At 35.2% G+C, this 27,126-nt stretch overlaps 1 protein-coding gene across 1 annotated transcript; it reads right to left on the bottom strand.

Annotated features, from left to right (window-relative positions):
• Window positions 1–457: 457 nt before the first annotated feature.
• Window positions 458–10,155, bottom strand: LOC139968077 (D(1) dopamine receptor-like). Its single transcript, XM_071972422.1, has 2 exons — window positions 4,230–10,155; window positions 458–4,174 (listed from the first exon to the last, which is right to left on the bottom strand). Exon 1 carries the CDS (start codon window positions 7,807–7,809, stop codon window positions 6,328–6,330), a length of 1,482 nt encoding a protein of 493 aa, XP_071828523.1. The 5' UTR covers window positions 7,810–10,155; the 3' UTR covers window positions 458–4,174; window positions 4,230–6,327.
• Between the last annotated feature and the right edge of the window lie 16,971 nt (window positions 10,156–27,126).

Here is a 27,126-nt window from a genome sequence, read left to right as displayed (position 1 = left end):
CAGGACTCGGTCTATTCTTGAGAGTTGAAATCTCAAACTCAAGGAAATGAGCTAACGACTTCATTGAAGCAATCTGTGTTTCATCGAAGCGTATGAAGGTGGGATGTGGTAGGCTATTTGTCTTTGAAATTATGACTTGAGGCATACACAAAGTACTTTAACAGTGGCGTGCACATCATTGCGAAAATGGGGGAGGGGAAGGGGATGTGATGGTAGCACAATTCTATGTTCCACCAACTGAGTTTGGTAGGGATATGAACCTTATGGAAGGGCTAGAGGTGGATCCAAGATGTTATAATTCAAGGAGCCCGCTCTGGGTCGTTGAAGACGACTTATGACTTTTTTCATATTTAAGTTGAGAGGTCAAATGGTGCACTATGCTGCATATTTAAACTATAAGTTAGTACTATAATTAAATCGCAAAGTTATGAGAATAAGTACTTTGGATTGTTAGGAGGTATAGACAACCATACACCCCTGGATCTGAAAAAGAAAGATAATGAGGGACACATTTCGTCATTTTAGATTGAAGAGACAAAGACTCAGCTGCAATGAGTAAAAGACAAAGCCAATTTATGCGTTATTGTAATTACTGTTTTATTATCTTACAATATATAGCTATAAAAAATGATACTTGGTATAAATTTGTACATAATTTATATTAGGAACAATTTTATATCGCTGCATGTCTTTCTTTAGGGCACCTTATCAACATGACATATATATATATATATAGTCTTATTTAGTCTTTAATTTCAGTCGTGTTTAGTTTGCTATCCACACATAGTCCTACATATAGACCTAGTAACGTTTGTAATGATATTCACCATATACTCGTCAAAGCAAAGGTCGCTTACAGTTCATATACATTACAATGCTAACTCATGTGAGTAAGGTTTCTGATGGATGAATGCATATAAACTATAGCTAACCCAGACTCTAACACTCTACCCTCAACTAAAATACCCGTATACACCTTACCGGTACGTCTGTTCAACGATTTAACGACAGCTCCATACAACGATATGTAGGTCAGGCGTCGTAGACTACCACACCCTATATCAATAAAAAAGACTTAACCTGTATTTCCGTTCTTGTCAATTATACTGACTTAAGTCCTACCAAACAGGGCTTGACTTCTTATCGGCGACCTCCTTCGATTAATGCAACGCCTTTTATTCCCAACACTAATTTAAATGCTGTCAGATTATGCTTTTACCTAGCAACACGCTATTGTTGCTATGCCAACAAAAATGTCGAATCGAAATTTTGGCTTTGATATGGTCTCGGCGGCACCCATTCATTAATTTCGTGTTTGCTAGGAAACACGTGGCCTGTAAACTGATTTGATTGACTTTGGTTGATATATATATATATATATATATATATATATATATATATATATATATAATATTCCACATCTTTAGTATTTTGACCGCACGTCAACCTTAGTTAAATACCAAGACACCTCCTTTATTTTAGCGAGTAATGAATGATTGTTACATTGGATGCAAACAAAATTTGACTGGATTTTTGTCAATCAGTGATAAAATAAACAGATTAAAATTCAAACGTTAATAGAGTGGAATATTTCAAAACTTTAGACCTAATGGTGATTAACAGCTTGCAATTGGTTGTGTTTCCATTGTAATCAATCTCGTCACGTGTCCTCTCGCGAACATAATATGAATATTGGATAATCTTACAGTTTACATTAATTCCGATGCTTAAAACCTTAAAAAAAAAATCAGCATGTTTCAAAATCAACATTAAACAAATTTACCTTGAAGGTTTGTGACAAGGTTGCAACAAATATATGTAGGCCTAACTATATAATAAGCCTTACGCAATGACAATTCGAAATGAATATTGCGAGTTGAATAAGTTCACTAACATTGTTCTTTCATGACATTCCTTTTAACCAAAGAGTATCAAAAAAATCAATCAATCAATAAACCACCAGCTGTACTTAAAAAAAAGTTTTACTACATCGTAAAAACATGTGATTTGAGATTATAAGATTATAATTCCCTTGCGGAAAGTTTCTTATTCTTCTTCTTATTATTTTTGTCATTTGATTTAAGAATCTGTGTAGTATTCATGTGTTCATATGAAGTTCGATATGAAGGCATATTGTATAGATTGTCCATATCAGCATCTGCTGAACACTTTACTTTGAAGTTTATTCTTCCATGCATTAGGCCCACAAAACAAAATGCAAGGAAAGAAAGAGCGAAAAGACATATTTATGCACTGAAAATTTACCCTTGGTTTGTTTCTTAATTTCACAATTGTAATACGTGATTGCGTGTGTACTATTTTAAGATTCACTCACGCATGTATTGACACTAACAAGCTGCCAAGCTATGCAATCCTGTCATTTCATAAAAAAAATTGAGAGAAATGTTTGCACATGTTTGTGGTATCTTTAGGGTTCTCAATTTTCAATTGCTTTAGGGCAATATCGTATATTCGATGCTACTTAAAACATATGAAATGAGAATTCGATAAAGTCATTCGGATAATTTCTTAAAAGTAGGTTTTAAATCCCTCAAGTAAAGGGGCATTTATTACATGTACATAATAAAAGGCGAGTTTAAGATATCTGCTGCACTTAAACGAGTGAGTCATTACACGTTTTGTAACGTCTAATGACATACAATATAACTATGACGTGTTTTGGAATCAAATATTGTGTCACATTTCATTTTAACAATTAAAAAATGTGATATTCCATGGAACATTTTGATCTTAATTGTTGAGTGTTTCAAGACGATCGTTGTCTTTCGACGACTTACTGTAATTTCATAAGTGTTATTATTGACTTATGTAACTGAGGACATTTAATTGTACATAGAAAGTGAACTAATATACACTCATAAATGCAAACCTAATATGGTTTATTCATAGATATATATATATGTACGCTGTAACTTTTATTGGACATACTAGTTAACGATGACGCATGTGGAACCAAATATTTAATACGGTAAATTTCTAAAGTATCATTTTAATCAGGTCGCATTTCATGTCATCTTTAAATACGTTTGATATAGGCCTACGCTTCAATATAAGTCGAATGCATATTCTAAAGTGATCGAGAAGTTAACTTGAAAAAATACTGATAACTGAGAGTTAAAAACAAGATAGTGAGATGAGATTATTTATTAAATTAGACGTGCAGAATGCGTTAGTATTCTTTATAAAGCATCTAGACTTGTTGTGTGTTCACCACATGTTAGTAACAATTTTACTTGACCAAGTCGTACAGACCTCTCAGCCTTTTTTTGTAAGAATTTTGTAAAATGCAAACATTCATTTTTCAACTGATTTTCATTCCACATTTGATGCTAAAGCCTGATATGAAACCAATTTCCAGGTCACAAAAAATGTTGAGAATAGAATCGAACTGTACACTTTACTTCATCATCGACTTTTATTTCATGTAAAAAATTTACAAATCTAGGACGGTGACCTAGTGTGATATATTGAAATCTTAGTTAGAGAAATAATGTAATGAAAAACAAAACCAGAGCTGATTTGAGACGCAAGAATTAAATGAAACTCTAAAAAATATGTTTCTAATTTTTTGAATGAAGATTATTTATAGCATCAAGCATAATTTATATCAAGTTCTTCTTGTTGTTTAGAGATACAGATACCTCTATTTTATACATGCATATTCATAAAAATATAGTAGTATTAGAGATACAGATACCTCTATTATACACATGCATATGCATAAGATTATAGTATAGTATTAGAGATACAGCTACCTCAATTATACACATGCATATTCATAAAAATATAGTAGTATTAGAGATACAGATACCTCTATTATACACATGCATATGCATAAGATTATAGTATAGTATTAGAGATACAGCTACCTCAATTATACACATGCATATGCATAAGATTATAGTAGTATTAGAGATACAGATACCTCTATTATACACATGCATATGCATAAGATTATAGTATAGTATTAGAGATACAGATACCTCAATTATGCACATGCATATGCATAAGATTATAGTAGTATTAGAGATACAGATACCTCTATTATACACATGCATATGCATAAGATTATAGTATAGTATTAGAGATACAGCTACTTCAATTATACACATGCATATGCATAAGATTATAGTAGTATTAGAGATACAGATACCTCTATTATACACATGCATATGCATAAATTATAGTAGTATTAGAGATACAGATACTACTATTATATACATGCATATGCATAAGATATTGTAGCTGATTGCTCTCGTGTTACATGTTGTACTATCTTACAAACAGGTTAACTGGATGAATATTTTATGAGCAATTTCCAGAACATAGTGGAGTCTTCATATATCTCAGATATTGATGAAAATGTGATTGAAATAAAACAAAATTATACAAGACTTTACGTTAGTCTTGACTGAAGTGAGATGTATGCTCTTCAATTTTGCAGAAGATGTGTAGATAATGTTCTATCTTCCTTCATGTGAAATTCCTCGTCTAATTTTGAAGCGTTTGATTGAAGCCCAATAAACTAGTTTAAGACAATGGTTTTCTTATGTTTCGCGGCTATGACTATATTTAAAATAGTAATAGCATAAACACATAGTCATACAATTCTGTAGTGATTCATTATGAACGATAGAGAAATGGCTGACATTTGAATATGCAAATTTCAGAAGTTAAAAAGACTTTTTCATGTTTCAATGTTTACATTTTTAACCAATATATCTATTAACGGGATATTCATGTGCAAATTAAGGATAACACCACATCCACGTGTCATTTTGTTTAACGATTTACAACTCTTTTTTGGGGGGAGGGGGTCAAATTTTGTGATATTCTGTGACCGTGCATCTGGCAAAACCAACGTAAATGTCATCACAGCAGTTCAGCTGAATTTGTTTTTTAATAATAGTATCTGACTCAATCTTTGACAGAGGAAATAATAATTTCCACAAAAATGTTGCATTTTGTCAGAATTCTAAATTCAGAGAACATTGACATCTAAATAAAATATTCCAAAAGTCTCACACCTCAAGAGTAAATCAAGAAGAATATTATCTTAGGTAAGTGGAACTTTTGAGAACATATGCAATGGCGACATCACAGACCAACCACAGTGATCTGCTTCCGGGAGCAATAAAATCACATTCCATAAACCCCATCTCGAGTTAGGTAAAAAAAAAAAAAACATGGAGATGTGGTTTTCAACTAACAGTGTGGAACATATTTTCTCATAAAGATAATTGTTATATTGTCTTCCACGGAAATATCCCTTTAACTCATTATTCTCTGACTTTAAATTGTTTTGACTAAATATTAAACTATAAAATTAAATCAAGATTAATATTTTGACAAGGGGGAAGACATAAATTTGGACTATCGTCGATATCTGTGCATTTACGTCAATCAGAACAAATGCTCTATTTTAACTGAAAATGACTTAAAAATATATATCTATATTTCGACATTTGCTACACACAATGTCCATAAGGATATATAAAAGTTATATCTCAATTGGCAAGTTAAAAGCAAAAGCAATCAATTAATAAATTAATAAAAAATCAATAGTAAATAAAAATACGTCACTTTAGTTGAGTTAATATTTTTACTGTTCGTTATATGTAAAAAACAAAATGGCTTCTTTTTTTCTGGTAAAATTGTTTGATCAAACACAAAACATTGTACTGAACGTAACCTAGAGCAATTCCGGCACATGTGTGAGTACAGCCTTCTACAGCTTGTTGCACAACTTGAAACAAGTTTTTACATTTGAAAACCAGATATCTGTGTCTATGAATTTAAATGTTGCGTGTGCCTTTGTTAAGATTTTGGGGTAAAGTTTCCAAGAAATATGACCCATTATTTTAAAATGTAATTCAATTAAATTCACAACAAGTTCGACCTATTTTTAACTCATCGTTGCGAATTACACCGTATTCCAAACATGTCAGTGAGTCCTCATTGGTATTGTTACTCTAGGATATAGTTCTGTGTACTTAAAATTGTACTCGCCCTCACAGATTTGTACTCGTTTTCGTACTCGGCTGTATGTTTTAAACTATTACGATACTAATGCGAGATTGCGCACTGGTACTCAAAACTGGTACTCATTCTACCTGTACTCATAATCATGCTGTTCTATACTCGTATTGCAATTCTGTTGTGCTCAGCACTATACATATATAATGTTATATTTTTTAATATTAAGATTAAGTAAACCAATCGCGATGTTATTAAAAACAAATATCTAGCAAAATATTTCTGTTAAGTGGAGGGGGGAAGTAATAGTTAATCGATAATCATTTTTTTTTAAGTAGGTGTAACCTTTTCCTTTACAGTATCCGTCGAACTGTTGCTGTAAAATTCAACGAGATTTGCTCCGGAGTAATGTTTTCGTCCATTAAGGGTGTTGTATCGTGATGTCCGTCCGTTAAGAGATTGCATCGATTTTGAATGTTTGTAAATTGGCCTTGATCGAGGACTTCGACATAACAGTCTCCGAAATAGAATTCGCTTAAATGCTTCGCGGAAGTCATGATTGAAAATACTGTATATCAGAGGGTTCAGACAACTATTAAGATACCCTAACCAAGTCAACGTTTGATAAAGGGCCGGAATAAAAGGGCAACTTGGGAAAATTGGTAAGATGATATTATATATGAAGAAAGGAAGCCAACAGGCTAGGAAAACCCCCATGATGATACCTAAAGTGATGGCGGCTTTACGGTCGGATAAGGCTTGTTGGTTTGCTATGTGGTAGGCAGACTCTGAGACGGGAGCTGTTTTCTTAGCCCCAGAAGCTGTCTTTATCGTCAGCCGACCCCGTCGGGCGTTTCTTGTTCGCGTTCGGACGGCGGAAAAGATCAGCGCATAAATAGTTAACATGATTACACACGGGATGAAGAAACTAACTAATGAAGAGACTACGGCGTATGTTGCGTTGAGTTTCATTGTACAAAAGAAGACTTCACCTGGCGGGGAGTCCGTCGGTGGAACAGGCGACGGTGTAGTGTCATGCCCGTTGCTAATGACCCTCGTGACACCATCATTGAACTGACTGGTATGGCTACGCACGTTGCTACCCGATACAGCTGCGATAAATAAGGACCGTGCGGTATTATCTTTAGATAACGTACGGTCTACCTCGACATACTCTTGAGAGTCACCAGGATAATGTGTTGCCAGGGGAACGAGATATGTCGGCATTTCAGTAACTTCAATCGAATAATCATTATGCCAACCCAAGTTAATTGGCAGAAATGAGATCAGTGCAGAGAGAATCCATACCAACGTTATCATAGCGACCACGGTTTTAGTATTCATCCACGTGTAATACTTAAACGGTAGTTTAATGTGCATATATCGATCGACACTAATAGCGCATATATTTAAGATAGATGCAGTACTAAACATGATATCAAACGAAATCCATATCGTACAAAAATGCCTATTAAAGATCCAATGACCTAAAAGATCATTAACGGTCGCAAAACTCATCACTAGAATCGAGACCAGAAGATCAGCCATCGCTAAAGAAACCAAAAAGTAATTTCCAACTTTCCGTAAACGATCCTCCGTGGCTACAGCAACACAGACTAATATATTCCCAAAAATGGAAGTCAATAGAACGATTGATAACGCCAGGGCTATAATGATGGTCTCGAATGCGCTGAGATTGGTCTGTTGTAACTTAAAAACCTCCGTTGTTTCCATATTTCCTTGTGGGTATGTCGGGGTACTACTCCCTGATATGTAACCCATGGCAGATTCCATGATTAGAATGTAACTCATCAATATCTGGATCGAGGCTTAAAATTATGTTCCGCAGGGAAGTATGTTCATTAGGAACTGCATCACACATGGGTGAATCGACACATATTGTAGTGAAAGGCGATAAAAAAGTAGAACTTCAAATTCCTTTAATTATTAAACATATGATTGTTTTATTGACATCGGTCTAAATTGTCTGCAAGTTTTTGTTTTGTTTTATGTAAACAATGATCAGAATCATAGCAATTAGTTGCGCATAGTAATTGTTTATTCCACAATGTTTGTTCCTTGTTATATTCTTCTCGAGCACGGTATTCCATAGATTCATCCGGATAAGATGAATACTCCGTTGTTAGCTATACGTTTACCTTCGTTGAAGATCACATCAATACTATACAACTGGCAGACACAACGATAACCTTTGTATGCTTGTCTGTAGTCCGATGCACTATACAGTCAAGGATTGCGTTAAGTGTTTTTACTTTCATTTAACACAAAGATCATAAGTTGTTATCCGTCGGTAAACACGTCACTCCCAGAAATTCATCTGAATTAGACGAATCCTTGTTTATAAACAGCTGGTTTTCATTTCGATCGAACGCGTTATGATATTTGACACATTAAAAATGATTACCTCTGCCGGCTTGAACGAGTTCTTATTATGCTATGAATCCAAAATACAGTTATGACCTGAAAATTATCGAAAAACAAAAAAAGGTGTCAAAAGTGGTTTTCAAGTCCACAGAGGAAGAAGAACAAGAAGATGTTATAGCAATTTCACGAAGGCATCTATTTTGGTGTTAAACATCCTCTCGATTTCACTGACTATCTGTTTGTCGTTCACCTAAACATCACAGCTGTGGCATCGTGCTGCCATTGGAGGCCAAAAGATAAACCTATAATCATATCTCAAGTCACATCACTCTTGTTTTCCGTGGAGATCCGTTGGCCGTATCATGTAACCGGAAAGATAAAGTAAAGCTACGGGTGCCAACAAACTCTACAGCGTGTATCGTATTCCTCCAACGTACTAATAATAATAACAACGCAAATGTCAGTTTACCAGTCACTGCAGAGTATCAGATACATGCTACTGCCACAACTGCGAAGAAAGAAATCGTCCTTGCAGCGTGAAGTGAATCAGAACCAGAGTCATCCATATAAAACTCATTGGTATTTTACACTACAAAGTCAGATGTTTGCTTCTTTGTTGTTGTTTTGTTTACTACTTCCTCCGTTTTGTATTTCCTTTACGTCACAGTCTCTTTATTCCACTTTAAGAAGAAAAAAGTACTTTCCGTTAGAAATTTCCTCTTCTTTTTATTGAGGGGGAGGTTGGCTTTTGCTTCAGATAATATACCGCTGACTCACAAAAACAAAAGGTTGTAGGTAAGCACCGTCAGAAGGAAGGAACGGAGTTTATGAATATTTAATGATGATAATAACATCTTCAGAGAATCAATGCTGACAGACAATAACAAAAATCTGAAGAAAAAGTACAGATTTAGAGCAGATATTAATTAAACATAAGTCTCACGGGATTCTTTTTCTTCTATTACCACAGAAAAGCAACAACAAAACAAGTCCATCTTTCAAAACACAAATACGTTTTTTTTTGTCACTGTCTAGGAAGGTATGTACCAGCTTTTATCGCTTCACAATAAAGTGATCCCAGTTCCTCTCAGTGTTGTCTTCAACTATGGTTTGATTTGGCGTTCCTCAACAAAACTGTTCGTCGAACTTTTTTTTATATATTTTTTTTCTGTCTCCACGTAATATTTTTATCCATGCGGCGGGATATACGTAAATTATTTTAACTGTCTGAAAGCAGGTGTTGATTCCAATCCGAGAACGCCTCGCTCGATATTTACCTTTTCTTCATCAATGTATTTGTAAGTGAAATGAAAATTGCGTTTTTATACCAAAGAAGAAGGAGAAGGAGAAGGAGAAGAAGAAGGAGAAGAAATATAGCAGTCCCGAGGCGGTGTGACTTTGCCAATCATATATAATACAAAAAGGGGAACAAATCAATAATTGTGTTTCCTGTTGCCGCTACTAGTCAATCTCGAGGCATTACCATTACACGTATAGATAATAAATTTCATCGCTGTATCCACAAATTTCGTCATTTCCTTAATTATCAGATAAATCCACATTACCAAAAAAAGAGAGAGAAGACAACAACAAAAAAAGATAGAAGAGGAAAATCTAGGGCGAGTTGTCCTTTTCTCTTCTTTTACTTTTTCCTTTTCCTGAAAAAGTATCTGCCCACGTAAAATAATCCTTTCATAAATAACAGAGATGAAGGCCGGCCGATGTTTAGTCCGAAAGTTCCATCCTCTCGACTACTATGAGTTAGATCTGGCTGCAGTGTGGCGATACCTCTTATATGAAAGAATTCCGAGCTTTCGGAGGTCGAAGCTATAGCATGAAGTGAGTATTATCTGGACGCCGCCGTCGCGTAAGTACGTTCAAATCCATATGTATAGTGAAGTACGCGATTTCGCTGCAATGCATGCAACGTGAATATTAACTCAGTTAATGTGATCGTGTATAAGCGAAAGAGAGACTGCAAGAGCCGACTGTATACGGTTTTTGATAATTAAAAAGTTTAAGGACCTTTTGTAATCCTGATGAGTTTGTTAGAAATTAGGTGACACCCAAATTAATGCAAATTTTTCCTTTCGTATGCTTATGTCACATGACCCATTTAGAGACAATCCCTTCTTCTTTTTTTTCTTTCTTTTTTTTGGCGTTTACCGAATCGAAGCTCTATTTTCGGCTTGCTCTTTTTTTATTTTTTTTTGTTCATTTAAATGGAATTGATGTACTCCAGCACGAGACTACTAATACCGTTTCTGTCGTGCGTTAAGTGCATCAATAGCGTATTTCACAGATTTTTGCATTCTCAGCTATCGGGTGTTTCCAACTTGAGAAGTACAGTCTTACCAAAGAAATAGAAAGAAAGCACACACACACGGAAAAAAAAGGCGGAAAGAATTGAAGGTAAAATGTATTAAGATGTTTACAATCATCCCCGAAAGCAATTGAGTATTAACAAGGTTTGCAGTGTTTGGATGGAAACTTTGATAAAAATGTAAGAAGGGACTAATAAAGTCAAAAGCTTTTATAAACTTACTCTTCGATTGACAGACATTAGCTTAGCATGACACACTTACAAAAGTAGAAGCAACGTTTGTAACTTTAGGACGAATATTTTCCAGTCAATACGATACAATTCAAGCAAGATATTAACAAACAAAAAATTGAACGGGAGAGAAATCATTTTTCTTACGAGGCGTAAATCATGTTCCTTTATAATAAACAAAACAAAGTAAAGTAATTAAGATGTGATGAGAAGAGACAATAGGGTATGCAGGGAAAAGATATGACCAAAGTGCACGGTATAGACGTTGGTTGCCAGTATCTCACCTATCATAAACCTCTCTGAAATAATCACCATGACAACAAATAAATCTCTGCCTCCGTTCATCACAGGCGTGGCTAGACTACCTTTTTGAAAAGGTGGGTGGGGGGTTGGTGGGGGTGGGGGGTGATGGTGGGGTTCTGCAGAAGGGTAGGCAAAACCTATTTTCCAAACCCAAAAACAAGATTGACCATTCAGGGAGAGAGTACCAGAAAGTATATTTGGGGACATAGTCAACCTGCGTATACTAATGTTGGTATCGTCGTACTGCAAGTCGGTTTTGTAGGGGTGAATGGAAAAGGGTACTCAATTTAACTTATTTTATTTTTTTAACATCGATTGGTCTCGGCCAATAAAAATTGATCGCGTGATGGGAGAAGTGATGAAATAGTGAAATGGTCTTTCTCTCTCGCTTGTTCGCTAGTCTCATTACTGTCACAACACGTAGTAGAAATGTGACGTACATGCCTGATGTCTCTAGAACTAATACATAAAGGCAAATATATAGACCCGTTTATGTTGGTGATCAATTCTATCAAGGCAAAACGAAACGAATACATTTGCCAGTCCGACTATAACTTTTAGAGCCAATGAACCCATAAGGTACAGTCCTCAAAGCACATTCCTTTCAATATATCTTTCAAGAACCAAACTTATATTCACCATAAACCCATCTATTATTTTTTTTCATCTGTGGGATATTTCCGTATTTTTAAAGGAGGTTAACAGAATAGATTTATAGTTGAATCGATATTTCACCCAATTTTACTTTGACAGGTTAAGGACGTATATATTATGAAGTCGATACGTAACATTCTGTAATATTGGCTTGCGTCGTGGAGTACATCATTTAACCAGACGACTTAATTGGAACTGCACAGGATGTAGTAGTGAAGTTCTTAATGAGATTTAACATTGCCTTGTACATAGGAATCACATTACCTGTATACGTTTGTACGACAAATTGATTCGAAAGGAAGGTTTTCATGAATTACAGAAAGGTTTTGATTACATGATAACGCAACTATATCGATACGTTTCGTTAGTTTGATGTCAAATATTCATGCTATAGTATATAGTGCAATTTTCTTCTCTGCACAACTTTGTCGCTTTTAATGCTCTTTCAGCAGATTTTTAATGTTATGCTAAAAGATTGACCAAAAATATCGATATATATTAATTTCCAAAATGTCGCACATATGTTTTCAATATTACCGCGCATTATACAAGGCTCCAAACTTAGGGATAAAGAAGGTGCACGGATTTGCCTTCCAAATTGTTCAGTCATATATATGCGGCTGGTTGTATGAACAACTTAAGTTTTTTTTTCACCACCCGATACGATAGAACAACAACTATTTCAAGTTCGTTGCAGTATTGCCACAATACGATTTTTCGAACTAAGAATGATGGCACTTTCGACCTACCATACTTTTATGATATTCGGAAATTTCCCTGTTTTTATGAAATATGTATTTAAGAAGCTCCAGTGAGACTGAACACTTTATTGTTCTCGGCTATTGTTGGTTAACTATACAAGCGGATAGCTGGATAGCTTTTGGACAAAAGGTACAATTTATTGTACTTTATTGTTCTCGGTTATTGTTTGTTAAGTACAACCGGATAGCTGGAAAGCTTTTGGACGAAAGGTAGAAGTTATTGAGCTTTGCCAGAAAACTGCACAAATAGACAAACATCAGTGGCCCAGAACATAAAGACATAAAGACGACGGGGTTTGTGGCCCTTCCTTTCCTTTAGAAATTATTATTTTATGTAGGTGCCTAATTGACGATTTAAAAGGGTTAGCATAACATTTGTGAAACAGTTTTGTTAAGGCTATATATCCAATGTGTATATTGTCCAATAGGTTTGTTTATTCCTCAAGATACATGTTCAAGGGTCCTGAGGTATGGCTACGCGCCTGGTGTTCTTTCGAAGAATCCATCTGAATTATCTAGCGGCGCCCTGCACTAGTTCCCTATTCTAAGAAATAGAAGGGGTGGGGGAGGAGGGGGGGTGGAAATATTCCTGCAGCTTCCGATATTCGATGAACAATCTATATATTATCAAAAATTATTATTTGATGCGGATGGAAAGACAAGTTAAGCCAATCCAATCTCGGCTTGTTTCATTAGTAATTTAGCTAAGTTGTTAGAGCAGATTATTGGGTAAGTTTTAATCAATTGTTGGGAGTTCATTAGCTTGAATAACCAAGTTTCATTTCAAATAGTGAATTAAAAGTTCAACACTTTGCAATGTCCATGTCTGCTTTTATCTGTCTTTAATGCTACCATGACATGTGTTAGGGGGCCATTTTTGTCAGGATTGAAATCAAACTTTTGTAATTACCTACTCTTGAACCTACAAACCTGCAAACCCTACGAGAGCGTCTTAGTTTGATCAAATTTCATCTTATTTTGAGTAAAAACTTGGTATAGAGTTTATAGGAAATTTGCGGGCTTAACTCAGAGAGCTGCGTTAAATTGAGTGTACTAACGTATAGGCTAGACTGGTATTGTTGTTGCGTCAGAGACTTCTCTCAAGAGCTAGGAATGTCCGTTTCTCCGTGCATGAATCTAAGAGATCGTTCACTTTCATTTTTCTTTTTCTCTTTTTAATCTCTCTATAACGAAACAAATTCCTTGGACACCTCTGAAGAAACTTGATCTTTTCCTAGACGTCGTGTTTAATTTACAGGTATGTCTGTAGACTAAGACAAAGCGATTTCAACTATTTGATTAAGAGTTTTAAATTGAGCAGAGAGCTCGTACAGAAATGATTTGATAGCGTTTGTTATCTAATGACTTAAGAGATGGGTCAAATTTGATAAGCGTTCCACTTTTCTCTCCAGGGAGACTTACTTTCGTTTTTCTTTCTTTTTTTGTTGATGTAAAGGTATTGCAAGAACTTGCCGCCGCAAGTGATTACAGTCACACTATCATCTAAGAATTGGAAAACACGTGTGTGTATTTCTAGCTCATCATCGATCTCATATACCGTAAACCAGCATGTCTTAATACCGGCTTGTATAGTAAGTCTATAGATACTTGTACTCGCATTATTATGGTATAGTATCTTGTACTCGAATCGTCCCCCATTGATTTGTACTCGTAATTGTATTCACCCTTAGAGCCTTTTACTTGTATGCTTCTCATAGCATGCAAGGGTAGCTATATACGGGTACTCGTATAGGCTAATCATGTGGGTACCGCCTAATACACATATAATGATTAACGTTGAGAAAATATCCCACACATTTTAGTGTATATGAAGTTGGATTCGTTCGTAAATCGGGGACGTTTTTGTCATAATTTCGCGGTTCTGCTACAAACGTTAGTCCATTCAAGAGCAAGGTTACATGTCAGTGGGCTTCTACTATTCCGGTAACGAGCGACTATGCACATTGGTGTCGAATCATGAGCCAGCCTCGCGCCTCGTGTCACATGACCCCTTTCTTGAAGGAATCACTTCCGCTTCAATATGTGATCAAAATGAGAATACGTAATGATCTAACTAACAATACCCCGGTCCCTCTATAATTGACCGAGCCCCCGGGATGTAACCTCCTGACCTCCCACCCTTCTCAACAGGCTTGAATATGCAGGCTATACAGTGGGTATATAATCCCTCTCACGTACAGCAGGATAGCGTAAAGTTTGCAGCTGTTCTCCCCCTTTTAACTTCAACATAAAGAAAGACACTTAACCATACATTTACACCCTCCTGTGCATTTTCGGAATACTTTAGATGGGTGGAACTTTAACGCAAATAGTAATGGAGATTTCAAACAATTATTTATCACGACTTAATATGTGAACAGCACTCTATGGTGGCCTTTACAGCTGATCTTTCTAGGTGACCTAAAATCCCGTATATGGACCTACACGTCGGAAGTTCATTACTGTGCACCTTCCTCCACACATGGGATAGGCCTATATGATAATCGTATATTTCGTTGCATTACTTAACGTTTATTGTCAACAAATATGTCAACAAATATTGTCAAGTATTGTCAACAAATATTGTCAAGTATTGTCAACAAATATGCTACAATGTCAACTAATGATACAGATATGTTTCTATAATATTAAACAAGCATTTTAACTATCACTTCAATAAATGTTCCCTCACAGTGAGACATGTACTTGTTTAACATAAAGTAAATCTGAACGTCTGGCAAACAAATGGATGGGATCATACAAGACCCCTATGCCTCACCTCCCCCCCCCCCTGCTCCACCGAGCGTGAGACAGACAGGGAGAAATAATAAAGTAGGTTTTTAACACATCTAGCAATTGTAGCTGTTATCAATTTTCGTCAACAATGACCAATTTTAAGTTGTGTGTTCAAAGGCAGAGTGTACTCAAACTCATGTGATTCTGTGCTAGATAAGAGTCAATCTGTAAGGGTTTCTGTATCAGTGACTCGAACGGAATTTTGGCTTCCGACCAGAAGGACTATCGTGTATTCTGATAGATTGAATGATTAGTGCATTTTATAGGTTAACACGCACACGGAATGTTATATTGTTATAACTTAGTCGCAATATGGTAAAGTATTGCTGTACATGCATCATAATAATTATGTTTGAATTATGATAATGTTGTAACAGGAAACTAAAATCACATATTTCAGTCCATATTTTTAAACATGCTGGACTATACCTACCGGCATGGGTATGCGCGATTTTCATCGAAATTCATAATTTCCTTCTTCGAAAATGTGACTAACTTTCAGCAACTCGAAAGTGTTATAGTGTTACGTTGTCAATATTGCGAATGAAATAAAACCCACTCTAGCGTTTTCAATAAATATGTGTTTGCAGAGAGCGATAAACGCAATATTCATAACTTATATGTGTCAACGTATAGTCAAGACGTGTGACGTTATAAAGCTTATCAATTGACAGTACTTCATGGATCGTCTAGATTTGACAATCAATATTTCATTTTTGGCTAATACGGTATCGTCACTATTCTAATGATAAAGATTATAAAGACTGATTTATATTCCCGTACGTATAACTTTACAGTGCAAGATGGCGGAAACACTCACGACAGTTAACAATGACATATGCATTTACAGTGCGGTGGTATACGGTAACTTCGAATGTGCCCTAAATTCGCGTATTATATATGTTGCTGCACTGAAGACATTGTAGATGCTGTGTTCGTTAGTCAAATTGTAACCACTCGGTTTTTCAATCGCAATTTTAATCTACAAATCCTTAAAGGAAACGGCCAAACTTGCCACATTTAAAACAAGAAAACATCAATTGTGTATTTTGAGACACTTTTGAGGAATATTTCACCTTTTTAGCGAAATTTTACAGTCAACTTCAACGCATGCGCGAAGTTAGGGAAATTTTTCGTTGCTTCGAGCAGTTTGATTCATGACCTTTACAGGGACTTTTGGTCATACCATCAATGAAATCACATAGCTGGAGGAGAGAACTAATTATCCACAGAAAAAACGCAGCGAGATCGTCATTATTGTCATCTTTTAAATGAACATTAATGCCCTTACTATTAGGCCTACGCGATTAACTGTATATCATTATACTGTGCTTTCACATCATGTACCACGTTGTAATATATATGTGTTTTCCCAATATGTAACAAGTTGAAAATGTATACATGTGTTTTCACAATTATGTAACACGTTGTAATTTGTGTGTTTTCACATATGTAACCGTTGTAATATGTGTAGTGAAATGTATTTTGTGAGTTTCCTTAGTGTTGTCTGTTACGTAATATTTCGTGTAACTTTGTTTGGCCATACTCCAAATTGTTCAGTTTCAGCTGCTTATTTATTCGTCCGCGTTTGAACGAAGTCCTTGCGTGATTGGCTTGTTGAACCCTCGTGATTTTGTGTTACGTAAATAGTCCTTTTCAGCGTCCATTGGGCGCACATGGGCGCACACGAAAAAGGGACTACTGGCGTTGGTTGCGTCTACTTTTACAATTTACATGTAAGATATTTAGCCATCTGAAATTACTTGTATCTTGTGAAATGGTTAGAAAGTATTGCTGTTTGTAATAGGGACCAGTTGGAGTGGTTTTTTGATGTTGTTGATGTTAAAGGGCTAAAAGAGGTATGTTGGTGCTTATGCATAATAAGTTAAATGCTTTCTTATGTGTGTTTGCTGGTTGACGTTTGTGCAATAGTTAAATTTATAACACGTTGAAATATGTGTTTTCACATTATGTAACACGTTGTAATATGCATACATGTGTTTTCACTATTATGTAACACGTTGAAATATGTATGTGTTTTCACAATTATGTAACACTTTGGAATTTGTATGTTTTCACATTATGTAACACGTTGAATGTGTATGTACATCCCATACGAAAGACAATCTACCATCAAATGTACGTAATTGCGCTATCCGGAGTGGCTTCATATCCGAGAAAACCGCCGGTGTGACCGTGTAGAATTTGGGCATATTATCCAGAGGATGTCCTCAACTATATTGTTGACCCACCGTGGATAGAATGTACATATATGAATGAATATTATCCCCCTTTTGGATAGCGAACTAACTTACGCTATATATATGACTAAATTATTGCTAACTTTATTGTGCTTCTGTGGTGCCCGAACAAGAAATATTTTCATCAGGAATTTATTTCCATACTGTCAAAATGTCGAGAATGGGTGAATTTAGGGTATAAAGTAACGTTATTGATCATTTCATAAATTGTATAAGTATTGTGATACTAATAGACAAATCTCCCCTAGTGTATTTTCTATGGTCGTATGTATTATGCTATTGGGGAAATTCTACTAGTATAGAATATCCCCATGAGTATTACACTAGATTATAATACCACCCACGGATAGGAAAACTCAGGAGGATATTCTACACTATACCGGTTTCAACGTGTCCTGTTTACCCAAGCGTTTCTGAATAAAAGCCTGTTGAAAGCGTGCGGTCTCGTTAAAATTCATACTTTTTTGGAAATCTTCTATATATCTGGCAATCAGTTTAGTAAAGGATAACCTTTACATTCGTAATAAAATTATCATTTTTCGACAACCCCCCCCCCCCCCATCTATCAAATATGAAATTATAATTTAGCCAAATATAAAAGTAATCTTTCTCTGACAGTGATTTTACTCAAGATGATTAAATTGATGAATGATAACTAGGTTATCATACAACGTGTATGAATTTCAAATTCAGAGAAATGATATTAAACTAGAGATATAAAAACACAAACTATATTAGACACGGTGTAACTGTAAATGTAGGTTAAAGTCTAAAGGAATTATAGGGTTGTATTCAGCTTCGAGAGAATCAGGCCAAGAAGCGAAAAACAAAACAAACAATGCCAGTGATTATAAACTACAGATTATATTCTTCATTCCGTGACAGAATTCTTTAAAAACTCAGTGAAATGTTCATGACAGTACAGTCGATTCATTACGGACAAATACCACTAAAATTATACTTTTTATTGGGAGAGGGGCGGGAGGGGGGGGGGGTAAATCGTTCTTTTCTCGGTTTTCAGTACAAAGAGAAACCTTTGCGTAAAATTGACATTACTGTTGCTTTTCTTTTACATGCAACTGTGCAGACAGTGTAGAAGAATAAACTTTTGTCCTTGAAAATCATAGTTTTGACAACAATATTGTCAAATTATTGTGCAGAATGGGTCTTGTACCTATCAAAACAATATACACAACACTAAAACAAATGTCAGTTATTAGTTTGATTGGCTTTAAACACTTAAGCAAAATCGATAAATTTATAGGCGAAGGAGTTTCTCTAAATTATCATGGACATGCATGGGAAGTGCTTTGTGCTTTATATACATTTCGAAAATATTTGCTTTGAGACATACATTTTGTTTATAATATTCATTTTATGTTAGGTTTTATAATATGAAATATACATATGAGAATCTATCATACTTAACAAAAATCTCATTATGTTTCGCTTGCACTATACAGCTATAGGCATATAATTAAAACAGTTTTCCGTGGTTGATAGACTTTTGCTCAGACCTAGCGAGTATAACATAAATTAAACGTGTTTCTTTATATTAGGCTAGTTAAATGAAACCTTGATAACACCTACGTAAATCACAAGACTAAATCGGCTTTTTCACAAATATTCAAAAAAGTGAAAAAAAAAATGCTTCAACAAATAAACAAAATAGAAATCACCCTGGATGGATCATACTTTTAAAAGGTTCTTTTAGGTTATTTTCACGTTTAATATTTTCGCCGATCTAAATCTTTGCGCCAACTTGATAATAAAGTCCTTTTATACTTTATTCTTTTTCTAGTCATAAACTTTGTTTCCCATTCATAAGCTTTATTGAAGGTGAAAGAAGACACCTTGTCCAATTACGTGATATCGACACAACTGCTTTTCAGGGAAATCACGTTCTTTTCTGACCGTAATTATAGTTAATAACTTGTATCAGACAGGGCAAATTTTCAAACTTGCATTTTTCAAAGAAACACAAAGATCTGCTCAAGGACTTGTAACATCGATTTTGGTGTCATGTTACAAACCGAAAATGTGTTTACATGACAAAATGCCGTTAACTATGAACATTTGCCTCTGGTTTAACAGGAAGAAAACCATAAGGCGTTCTTCTGTAAATTTATTTCATCGATTTTTTAAAGTTTTCTCCGAAAATGTAGCACCTGCATGGTGTAATTGTTTGCCAATATTGGTGTCAGTTAAACATCTTTTTTTCTCGTCACATCATGTGTACTCTATATCTATTACCCTTGCAGACAATGTGGATACCGTTTCCGCAAGTAAAACCCGATTATCATCCTTTAATATAACAACGGTATTTTATTCAATTATTCCAATCATTTTCCCTCTTGAAAGCCTTGCTTCAGGTTATACGAATCACGTGCTGGTTATCAAACATTTATGCGCTTTAAATCTGACGAATAGGTCTGGAAAATATATACAAACGGTATCGTAAAATTGTTCATGCCATGCAGGCGGAGTATGTATGAAAAGGTATTGATGAGTGTACAAGGACATCCATACATTCTCCTCACCCTGGTAAGTAAAGGAGGAGGAGAGGGTAGTGGTCCTCTAGTTTACGAATTTCCTAGAAAGAAGTATTTGAGATTTAACATCTGAAGAATGTTTGATTATATTTTTGTAGATTTGTGAAAAAAATGTAATTATTTTTTAATGAAATATATTGACACATGTTAAGGAAGTGAGGATGTGACATCACACCCTCACAGTTAGTCTTTCTACACCAGTCATTTGCAAAGAAGTTTTGAAATCTTCAAAGTGAGATATCTCCTTAACAGAGAATGCTATCATGGTAGTTTCTTCACTATTCTGTCTTTTTACAAGATAGACATGTCAGACACCTGAACCAATCCTTTAACATCTCATGCACAACACACAAATCACATGTAATAATATATTGCAAGAAAGAGAAATATTGTAATGATGAACTGTTCCTGAACTGGCTAAGTACTTTAATGACAGATATCTTGGAAAACTTGTAAATTTCTTAAACAGGACAGCTCTCTGCTCCAGGTTTCGTTATCTCTCATCTTCTCTATTCAAATATTAATATCATGTTTCTGCCTATAGTTATTAGATTTATTTTCACATTATCAAAAGATAACGAGAACGTTCTATTAAACAACTAAATATGTGTTTACGGGCATATATTTGACGTTTTTTCTTATTTATGTTTGATTTTCTTTTGCAAATGAATTGACACCTGTTTGTCAATTCTGCTGTGCAGGTTATTCAATAAAGATTGAATATATAGTTATGCAATCATTGATTCTATCGAAACGTTTTTCACTTGGAAGGGACGTTGGCTTTATTTGTGACGTAAATTAATAGAGAATGCATAATAATCTGCGTCTACCCGGCCCATTTCTTATCAGAAGAAAAAAAATCTTGTGCAAGACGGAGTCAAATATTGCAATCAATTTGTAGTATTCAGAGGGCAAAAGAGAAGCAGTAAAAAGTAAAGGAAATAAAACAGCTGTCGAAACAAATAACTCGACAAATGCAGATCGTCAGTTTTGTTTCATTTCAATGGTAATAACATTCGAGATTGAACTGACTTAAAATGGAAAACATAACTTGGAAGAGTGCAGGCTATATGCATCCTTGAACGAAAGATAATACTGTACTTCCTTAGGGAGGAAGGCGAAACAAAAGCTCCCAAATATTGACAAATTGTAACCGAGAGAAGAAAAAAAGTACGAAAAGGTTTAAAGATGAATAAAGTAATGCATGAACAAGAAATGCAATTTCATTAATAAACGTGTAAAATAAAGATATCTCCATCCTTGACGAGAACTGCAATCAACATCCAACTATCGGAAATATGAGACAAAACGAAAGATCAGGTTTTATTCTTCCGGGTTGCGATGAACAAATGTATTTTGCTTTCTAGAAATAGTTCGAATGATTTGCATGCATGCACACGCTCAAATATGTTCATCTCACTGGGTTTGGATATATATATATATATATATATATATATATATATATATATATATATATATATATAGCTAAAAGTCTCAATGGGAAGTTTTTTTTAGGTTAGTAATTATAATTGAATTCGAATAGAAGGAAAACGAAATAAAATAAGTGAGGGCGATTTTGTAATTTTGTTGTATAATCCTCAATGTTTTACATTCTGTATTAAGTTAGATACCGTGTAAAGATAAATTACCTTCTTTATTACTTATTCATGTCGTAGGGTAGAGCTGAGATAGTCTAATATATCATTTACTCCTTAAGATCAATTTGTTGTTTTTTTGCTTTATACGCTGAGAATCGTATAGAAGCCAAAATCGTATTAATTCATTACAATGACAAGGAATATTTTCACACTGAATAATCTTTGCTTAATTTCTTGCTTGTTGAGCTTGTTTTTCATCGCCCAAAGAACATTTAAATATTTCCCCGGTGCGTTGATGACCAGAGCATAAATAATGTAAAAGTCTGGATTATGGATGTATGTATGAAACTTCCCATTGTGAGAGGATTCTCCAGGGAAGGTATAATGGGATGGGGGGGCAAGAAAATGGATGTCACACCTGGAATATGTGTTACCCATTCGGCAGACCGAGCGGGACAAATAAATAAATAAATAAATAAACAAAACGAAGAACCTAATTAATTGATGGACATTAGCGTCCGTCAAACTGAATTTGAAACAACTATAACACATTATTTGTCTTCCTACACTGAAGTATCAATAAAATCCCGCGGTCATTCACACACAATCACACTCCAGTAAATACATCAGCGTATACAGCCACAATGACGTCCACCGGCGAATTAATGACGTCACGCTGGGCAAGCACATGTCTAGATAATTATATTTGAATGCGTTAAATTAACTTCTCGGTTGAATGCCATTTTTAGGTTCGTGTAGATAAATATGCGACATAGCGAGCTTTGAATGATTAGCAGCAAGTGTTATTGATCAATTCGAACGGAATCTTACCTTGAAATTACGTCACGAAAAGATCACGTGATAAATAGAGAAAGAGAGAAAAACAAACAAATAAGCTGAATTATACGATAGCAATATTTTTGTCTTTTATATGAAAGTATAGATAACCTCACTTTTTATATGTATAGGGACTGGGAGAGGGAAGCGACTTCTAACAATGGCCTTCTAATTCAAAACACAATGCTTAAATCTGGTTAATCCAAACGTATGCATCGGGTTATAAGATGTGGGTTAGGGTAGTGTAGGTGAAGTGGGGCAGGCATGCTACTTGACCTCCCTGATCACATCGGTTAGTTTGTTTATATAGTTTAAAGTTACCTTAGAGCGATGTATGGATCACCCAATATATCCCCAAAGGCCCAATGCATAATTCATACAGCCACGGTTTGTATTGGATATCATTTGAATGACGTCATATAGGATCAATCGCACTGAACATTTATCATCACTACGTCACAGGAGGAACGTTGCCGTCCCTCATACAGGCTAATGCGACCCCCATTTGTACCAACAACATTTTTCCAAAACGTCACAAGTTACAAGACACAAGTTTGTGCCTCTCGTGAAGTTATAGGTGCCCCACCTTCACCTCCCCTCGGCCCCAACTCGAGATTCATGGATGCGGGCCTGCTTGGCTCTGTAATTTTCTTTATCATGGCAACTAAAATACTGCTAAGGTGAGTATTAAGGAGGGGGGGGGGTGGATTCGTAGACCCTTTCTGCCTTCACTGATTGATTCATAATCTCAGCTTAGCTACCGTTGAGTCATAGATGTTAACAGAGTCAGGGTGGAGGTGAGAGGTTAGAGGTGAGAGGGGCCCCATCCTCTACTTACCAATACCCTCCTTCCCCATCAACGTGTTATTTGCTGTAAAGTATTTCCTATAGTTTTCCTATATTCATATATATATATATATATATATATATATATATATATATATATATATATATATATATATATATATATATACATGCTGAAACGCACCACTTTATGTTTTGTGTGTGTGTGATGTGCGTGATATGTCTGTCTGAAATAACACCATTAATAAGCATGACCAACTTGAAATGCCAAAGCGTGTAAATTAAATCATTCCATTTTATTGGTTTGCATGGCTTTGATTGAAAGTAATAAATAATATACCTTGCATATTTAAAGGTCATCTATATCTCCTCAAAATTTGATATAATATGGGAATTTAATCAAGTATATATGTGGATATTAAATGGAATATACGAATAGATGTAGGCATGTATTTGATTTCATACATATATAGACATTGAATGGTTTTATATTGACGTATGAAACGTGCATTGGTAAGATCACTAGAAATATATTTCAGAATTATAAGAAGAAATTAATGTATATATATATATATATATATATATATATATATATATATATATATATATATATATATATATGTATATATATATATATATATATCTGACTGCCTGCCAAGAATATAGGCGTGATGAATGATTGCTACCTGTATCCCATTAACATTTACATCATCTACTGCACTGCCCTATGACGTGATATAAAACAAGAGACCTTTTACCTTTAATTATCGGTAAACTCATACTTTGTTGCAGCGTCACTGGAAAAGGTTAATATCATTGAAGTGATCAAACTACAAATAAAACTCTCTCGAAATGAGGCGAATTGAGTCAAGTATCAAAAGGGGAAATCAATAAAAATGCTTAAAGGTCAAGTGACACGCAATAGATTCCCTATAAACTTGCACAGATTGAGACGCTATATATCAAAACCCTATACTCAAAATTTGGAGTTCCACGGTTGTTTCTTTGCTGTTTTAGTTAAGTAAATTACCAAGCTCATCCCGTAAGATGATTCATGGGGGAACTACCATGGTGGCCAAAACGACATAGGCAAAATGTGGTAACCAAGATCAAAGACGTAAACAATACGTCACGGACAGTCAACAAAATATCTGAAAATGGGTGCACAACAGTACAGAGATTTGCTCAAGTTTCGTGTTCGTCTAACACTGATAGCTCAGTAACACTGCACTCAGCTAGCCTAGCTGCCTAAGACCAAGATTTATTTCCGAGTTATTCTTATCATGGGGAAATTTAGGTAACAATATCCGATCTAGGCCTAACCAGTCACACAACTAGCCTATATAGTACGCTAGGCCTAACGTTACGATTGTGTTCCGTCAAGATGAGCAATTTCGACATCGCTGTCCGATCCGGCCCCCTCTTCGCTGGTCTCCGGTTCGAACATGTAGGGAAAAACTTCCCTACGATTGTCAAACATGTCCTCCATGTCTCGGCCTTCTTCGCTATCGCTATCTGAATCCGAAAGCCTATGATCTTTATTTTACGGCCAATGCCCCGCCGACATTTTGCAATACGTGTGAGCTAGCTATGCTGTGTGCGTATTAGTGCACGTGTATACCAACTGTATGTGGTAGCAGTAAGCAGTTCCCCGCGACGATACCATACAGTTTCGACTTGGTAAACAAATGACGTCATTTGTTTTCTACTTTTCCTAACCGAGGCAATTTAGCCGATTTTTGCGGAGTTTTTGTTGCTTAATAGGAGGAAAATGCAAGGAATTTTTTGAAAAAAAAATGTCATTCAATGTTTTGTTTGATGTCTAATGTACCAATCTGTGATTTTTTATCATTTATTCATGCAGTTCTTTCATTGTAGGATGGAGACAGTAAACCTGTTGTTCTAAGTCTCGTCGAGAAGCTTAAGATTCAACCCCTTATATTTATACATATATATATCCTGACATTTTCAGCAATGAAGCCGTAGAGAATAAAATGGTCGTAGTTTGTTGCCAAAGTGTTCAGGGGCATCTAAGAATCATTCTCTTTTATGCTATAGAAATATTAAGACAAGCGAACATGATACTCAAACATGGCGACGATTTTTTTTTCTAATTTGACAACAAAAAGGCATTTTTGTTTCACCTCTGGCTCCGTATATAATCTTGAGATAAACATTATTGATCGATGAATAAAAACTGTAGACTGGTTAAAGGTCTATGAGATGAGTATGCCTAGCCTCTGGGTTTATGTGCAGACCGCAACGAATATAGCAGGGGCACAACAGTTGTAGCTCATTGAGACACAAGACAACATTTAAAGGAATACATGATAGGAAAAAGGAAGAGTTTATAGCCGTAAAAAACGCGTCACTCCCATCAAAATGCAATGATTTTTTGATGAAGTAATTCTAAAAGTCAAGGTGCATCCTTGTTTCAAAACGGAGAGTAAATGAAAACTGAAGAGAAGCATATGTTATTCTATATAGAAATGTATATGTTGACCGTTGGGAACAACTAATTAAAAAATGGGTGAACTTTACAAATTAAGGTCGACTTTTCTAGCCGGCATCTTTAAAAAGTACACATTAATGGTACAACCGAGTAGTGTTAAAGGACGTGTTACGTCATGAAACATCTGAAACTTCAAAAGAAATGTTGTGGTATATACGTGTTGAGTGAAACCTCATACAGGAGGCACATATACGCTTACCGCATTACACACAATACTTCAAACCTCTTTGATAGAGGTAGGTATACTACTGTATCATGATTCTGCTATATAAAAATGGTTTTTGATCATTTCTTCATTAGGTCATAGATCCGTATAATTTTCTTACTTTTTATTGGATTTTCTTTTAACGAAATTGGGTTAAACTTTGCCCAAATAATTTACCTGTTGCTTTGTCCTATCATACATTCCCCATCTCCAGATCACTTCTTGATCTTAGCAAACAATTCTACCATTTTGAATGAGCTGTTTTTGAACAGTGACACATCCCTTCAATAACACGGGATCGAAATTAATGTGTTATTGAAACACATAGCAAAATATAGCTATATGAAAGATATAATGAATAAAAGAACCCCAAAACAGGGAAAACAAAAATCATCAGTATTTCTGTTTCTTTTGGAAACCAAAAGGTTTAAGGATTTTTACTTCTCTATGTCATCACATGACGTCACAGAAAATGCAACAAACGCTAAGGTTAAATTCAGATTTTTTCTATACATATTTTCGATTCTGACTGACCAGTCTCTGAAGAAAAAACGTTATGTGACCTAGCAACAGGAAAATTCATGAGTGTTAAAAATATGAATTCATTAAAAAATTTCGAAAACATAATCATAAAGAATTTTTAAGTTTTCTGCGAGTGTCATCGTCGATTTCAAGTTAGCCTAAAGGTTTCCTGTTGTTCTATTCCAATTCGCATCATAATGCTGGGTTAGTAGTGAATAGTGTTAAATAAGAACATGCTAATATAGCACAGTGGAAGTCAATAATATATCCAAAACAACTGAAAAATGCGGGTGGATCAGGCATAACACTCACACCCAGATAACACAAGGGGTGGTTGGACGGGCCAAAAAGGAGGGAACGGGGGGAGGGTTGGCGTTGGGGAAAA

The sequence above is a fragment of the Apostichopus japonicus genome, chromosome 5 (genome assembly GCF_037975245.1).
Source record: "Apostichopus japonicus isolate 1M-3 chromosome 5, ASM3797524v1, whole genome shotgun sequence".
NCBI lineage: Eukaryota > Metazoa > Echinodermata > Holothuroidea > Aspidochirotida > Stichopodidae > Apostichopus > Apostichopus japonicus.
Note: the sequence above shows the minus strand (reverse complement) of the source record. Positions and strands in the feature narration are given on the sequence as shown.